General features: G+C 48.8%; 2 protein-coding genes across 2 annotated transcripts in view; one reads left to right on the top strand and one right to left on the bottom strand.

Moving 5' to 3' along the window:
• Positions 1–24: 24 nt before the first annotated feature.
• LOC103769571 (DNA-directed RNA polymerase III subunit RPC10) lies at positions 25–156 on the top strand (the record flags this gene model as incomplete). Its single annotated transcript, XM_008936783.1, has 1 exon — positions 25–156. A coding segment is annotated over one exon (132 nt), but the record flags the coding sequence as incomplete, so codon positions are not given.
• A 336-nt stretch (positions 157–492) lies between these two features.
• Positions 493–4998, bottom strand: part of GTF3C1 (general transcription factor IIIC, polypeptide 1, alpha 220kDa) — a gene marked incomplete at its 5' end in the record, with an annotated part of 39296 nt that continues 34790 nt past the window's right edge. The window contains 4 exons of the mRNA XM_008936782.1: positions 493–714; positions 1629–1821; positions 2565–2604; positions 4110–4767. Of these exons, the coding sequence (XP_008935030.1) occupies positions 493–714; positions 1629–1821; positions 2565–2604; positions 4110–4767 (1113 nt within the window). The remainder of the gene's footprint in view (positions 715–1628; positions 1822–2564; positions 2605–4109; positions 4768–4998) is intronic.

The raw sequence follows: 4998 nt of genomic DNA, 5'->3' as shown, positions 1-4998 counted from the left end.
ACCCCGCCTCGCTCCGCCCGCCCCGCAGAGCCCTGCCCCAAGTGCGAGCACCCCCGCGCCTACTTCATGCAGATCCAGACGCGCTCGGCCGACGAGCCCATGACCACCTTCTACAAGTGCTGCAGCCCCCAGTGCGGGCACCGCTGGCGGGACTGAGGGGCCGCGCCCTGGCCCTGTGAGCGGCCATGGGGCAGGGCTGTCTTCTCCCCCAATAAAGGTGTCACTGGGTGGAAGTCACTGTCTGTGGTGTGGTTGCTCGAGAATAAAAATGCTATGAGCTGTGAAAACACCCCAGAGTCAAGCAGAAACTCTGAACTCGACCAATAATTGCATGTAAAGCGTAAAGAAAATGTACTTAGAGTAGGATCAGGTATTACCTGTGTCTTAACGTTAAGCTTTATTCTCAGTACAAATACATTCAAAGGTAAAAAGGATAAATAAGTTAATAAAACCATGGTGGAGTGCAAATAGTAACAATCTGCATTTACCTCTTCATACGGGGATAATCTGCACCCATTTATTCCAGTTCACTTCAGAGGGGAACACTCGGCCCAGCCTGAGAGCACAGTCTATTGTAGGCTCGTAGTATACTGTGGGGGTTTCGCTCAGTTTGGGATTGTTCAGTTCTTCTTCCACAACTGGCTGAGAAAAGAGTGACACCAGGGATGGCTTCTTCATGTAGAATCGTCTGATGCAGCCAAGAGTCTCCAGACCCTGCAGGAAAACTCATGTTTTAGCTTGAGCAATTGTGAAAAAAAAAACCAAATCAACCAAACAAGCTCTGTCTGTGGTTTGAAAACCAGTTCTTATCAAGTTTGTTGGTGGAGAAGTTGGATTCGGGTTGCCCAGTCTGTAAGACATACAGGCAATGGCTCGATGTTGTGGGTTTGAATTCAGAGGGCCTGGGGTCCTGTACTGCTGTCCCACATGTGCACCTCTCACCACAGCACGCTCCATCCCCCAGCCTGAAACCTGCCCCTGGTCCCAGCCACCCTCCTGGCAGTGCCCTTGTGGCACAGGACACACGGATGAGCTGTGCTGGAACACCCAGGAGAGGGGATGGTTGCTCAGCACACAACCTGCAGCAGGCACAGCCTCTGGACAGCCCAGTGGCCACACAGACACTGAACTCAGATTTGCATTAGCAGGGGAGTCATGTTTACAGCTCTGTCAGGGCAGAAAGTCTTATTTATGCTGTTGTCTGGCACAGACACATTTCAGCCCAACGCCTATATCAAAGACTACCCATCTGAAGGGTACATAAGGAAAAACTCAAGATAAAAACTCTGGTGATGAACAGTGCCCTAAACAGTCCAACACTATTCCAGAGTGACAAGCCACCACTCTTCAGTACCCAGCTACAATTTCAACTGCACGTGCAACCGTTGCAGAAGCAAGATCAAACTTTGGAATCAGTAGCAGGGAATTCCCAGGATGGGCAAAGCAGGCTCCCTGCCTGGGAACAGTGACTTCCTCTGGCTTTGGGTCACTTATGCTAAAGGGAGGAGGTTGTTTTTCATGATTCATTCACAGTCCTCCTTCCCAGGGACTTCCAGCAAAGCAGCTGCTGATGCCTACAAGTGGCAGCTGACCCGGATTGAAGTTCCCCCAGCTGGTGATTCCCATACCTGCAGTATCTCCAGGACAGCCACAGGCTGCAGTACCCCCGTGTAGTGCTGCATCAGCATGTCCTCCGTGATGCCTGGTTTGGTCATGATGTGATAGAGCACAGCCTCCATCATCCCCTTGCACACAGGTTTGTTCAGGTTCCCATCCACAATCCTCCAGGGTCTCCCAATGAAGCAGACGTTCTCGCAGGCCCTGGGAACAGCATTTACATTCAGCTGTCAGGAACTCTAGCTAGATTTCCTATCCATTTCTGCATAACAGAGATCCTTACAACATGCAGTGCTTGCTCACATGCTAGGTGCCAGTCCTGCAGCTGCTCTGGGCAGAGGCTGGTGCCAGTCTGCTGGTGCCACAGACCTCGGGTACTTCACACTCAGTGTTCACCCCCCGAGAAGTGCTCTCGGCACCGTGACACCACCCAACAGCTACCCTGGCTCTTGCTCGGCAGGAAAACTTTTGTTACTAGCTCCAATTCCTCCAGAAGTTATCTCAAGACCTACTTCATTCTGCAACGTGCAGCAACTGTGCTCAGACAGGAAACACACTGCCTCACTGTTATCATTTTTGAGTCAAAAGACAGACCCTGCATGGAAATTCACATCTCCTGTATTGCAGTTTCTCCAGGCCTTTCCTGGGCACATGGAAACCAAGATCTGGCACTGGACTTTTTTTGTGAAATGAGTTTTGTTCCTTGGATATTTGTAGCTAGTTAGTTTTGGGGGAAAAACGTGTATCAGAGCAATTTTTTCAGTGTGCACATGAGCACGAGTAACACTAACAAGAACAACAGAGGAAAACATGGGGGGTTTCCATCATCAACACTCAGCACCCATCAAAGCATAAAATTAAGGCTTCCAAACCATCTGCTTCCAGATGTAACTCTGGTAGTGCAGAGTGTGTGGCTGTTCTGCAGACAGCTCTCTGACAGCACTCACCAGTCCCTGGCTGCCTGGGGCATGTCTGTCGTGGAACCTCCTGGAAAGAAAAAAGCACATAGTTCTTAATTCACCAAAACTCTTTAAAATTCAAAGTTGCTGAGCTGTAAAATGCAACAGCTTACGTTAGGAAATAACACACACTACACTGTGTGTTCTCAGTTGCAGGGGGAGCTCTGGTCGTGCTCTCTGGCTGCCTGCACATACTTTCTCTTCCCACCTCTGTCTACTCCAACCACACTTTCTGTGGTTCCATTCCCAAACTGCAGCGAGAAGTTTTATTCCCAGAAATGGACCAAAAGAGCCGAGTTTCACACCAAGGGCTTGCAAGCACTCCCTTGGGCTTAACTTAGTGCTCCTGGTGGCCACAGGGGAGCTGAGCAGAAGTCCTAGCAGCTCTAGACTCAAGAGTGTTGACTCAAGATTTCCCCAGGCTTGTTTCAAAGTGGAGTTTGTCTCTGCAACTTCCACTACACATTACATCACGGGTTTTAAGCAGACAATTACTTAATGTGGGTATTTCTACCACACCCAGAGGCTACCAGCCTTGGCTTCAGCACGTGTAAACCTTTCTGCTGGCCTTCATCAGGAAGGACTCCACGCTGGATAACCCAACTGCTATTTTTCCCCTCTTGTGCTACAAACAAAGAGAGGAAGTGAAATCCAAACCAGCACTTCCAGCAGTGTCACGTTCAGAGTGCTGAAGTCTGTAGGAGCCTGTTCCCCACAGGAAGGCCCCAGTTAAACAGCACCAAGCTCTCAGGTGCTGGGGACCAATCCGCACTGGCTCCCGTGGCAGTCTGCAGCTCTGCCCGTGGGCAACAGCAGATCTTGGCACAATACCACACCAGCAGTTAGCTTGGGATTCAATCTGAAATTAGAGCTGATAAAAACAAAATCAAATCCCCAACAACCTACTTAATGCAAAGCTTGGCAAGAAAAACTAGCTATTAAAAAAGAAAACTGGCAATAAAAGGGAAATGAAAATGAAGGAAAACTGGGCTACAAACGAGGCTATAAATCTTCTCTCTGGCATGTGCTGCTTTCTGGTGCCTGGTTTAATGACTTTACAACTTCCACTCATGGGCATTCTAGTTAACTGTACACCAGTAGCACTGTGTTTCCTGGGTTTAAAGATGTCTAGCCTGAAGCCAGAGATGAGAAACTTCAGATCCAAACATGTTTTTGGAGAAGCGTAAGACATGGAAATGAGTTTCTAAGGAAAACATTCCAGCAATGGACACAGAAAGGCATCTTTGATGTATTTGAAACTTCCAAGACTTTCAAGATCAGGTGGTGTTATGCCACTTCATCTGTGAGAAATACCAACCTCTCTCTCGAGTCTAGCTGAGGTGTCCCTGGCCCATGGCAGGGAGGTTGGATTAGATGATCTGTAGGGTCCCTCCCAACCTCAGCCTTTCTATGATTCTATGATACAGCTTCATAAAAAACTCTAATGTTGTCTTTTAAAATATATCTACCTGTTTGGGATCAACTGGTAATGAGCTAGTGTCCATTTCTTGGATGTAGAGTGCTCCTACATACCTTTAGAGATACCTTTAGAGACTCCTGGGTTCTCTTGTAAATAGGAAGGATCATCACCCTGCTCACTGGCTGGTTGCTCAAGGCCAGGGATCTGCTTGTGCTCAGTGCTGAGCTCATCATTCTCTGCCTCCAGTTCTTTGTCCTCAGAACAAGGTTTCTCTTGTTCCTTGTAGGTGTCCACACTTGGAGCACAGGCTGGGTGCTCGGCTTGGTGCCCCACGTGCCCTCCCAGGGAGCTGGGGTCTTCATCCAGGACTGCAGCTTCCTTCACTGTAAGGGGGTCAGTAACACCTGCATCAAAGTTCCTTTCATGGGCACTTTTCAAACCACTCGGAGAGCCCTGGCAGAGTTGATTGTCATCTTGAAGGACATTGTTTTCAGTCCTGGGTCTCTTCCTCGGGGGCTCATCATCACTGCCAGCTTGCAGGTCTTCTCCCAGCTGCTGCTCTCTGGAGCACTCCTCTCCCCTCTCTGGTTCTGATGGGAGGCAGTCCTGTGGTGCCTCTGGCAGAGCTGTCTCTGCGTCCTGCTGATCAGAATCCTCTGGCTGATTCTTCAGGCACACTGAGTGCAAGAGCCATGGCTTGGCAAATACCATTGCAACCAGTCTTACAGCGTGGCCTCCGACTTCTAAAACCTGCTGCAGTTCAATCAGGTCCTATTGGAAAAACAAAACACAACCCACAAAAATTGCCTCAGGAGCTCTCACTGGAAAGTGTCAGTCTAACAAATGTCACAGAATTGCCATCTTTAACTGGCAGCAAAGAAAGAGGAAGAGCTTTGTAGAATATTCAGTTTTCTGTCCTGCTGCACTGACGTTGAAAAGATGTTTACCTCTTAAACTTTCCTGAAATTACAGCACACGACATGTCAAACAAAATATGTTCAG

Source organism: Merops nubicus, unplaced genomic scaffold, assembly GCF_000691845.1.
Source record: "Merops nubicus isolate BGI_N331 unplaced genomic scaffold, ASM69184v1 scaffold39953, whole genome shotgun sequence".
Taxonomy (NCBI): domain Eukaryota; kingdom Metazoa; phylum Chordata; class Aves; order Coraciiformes; family Meropidae; genus Merops; species Merops nubicus.
This window is presented reverse-complemented; position numbering and strand designations above follow the sequence as displayed.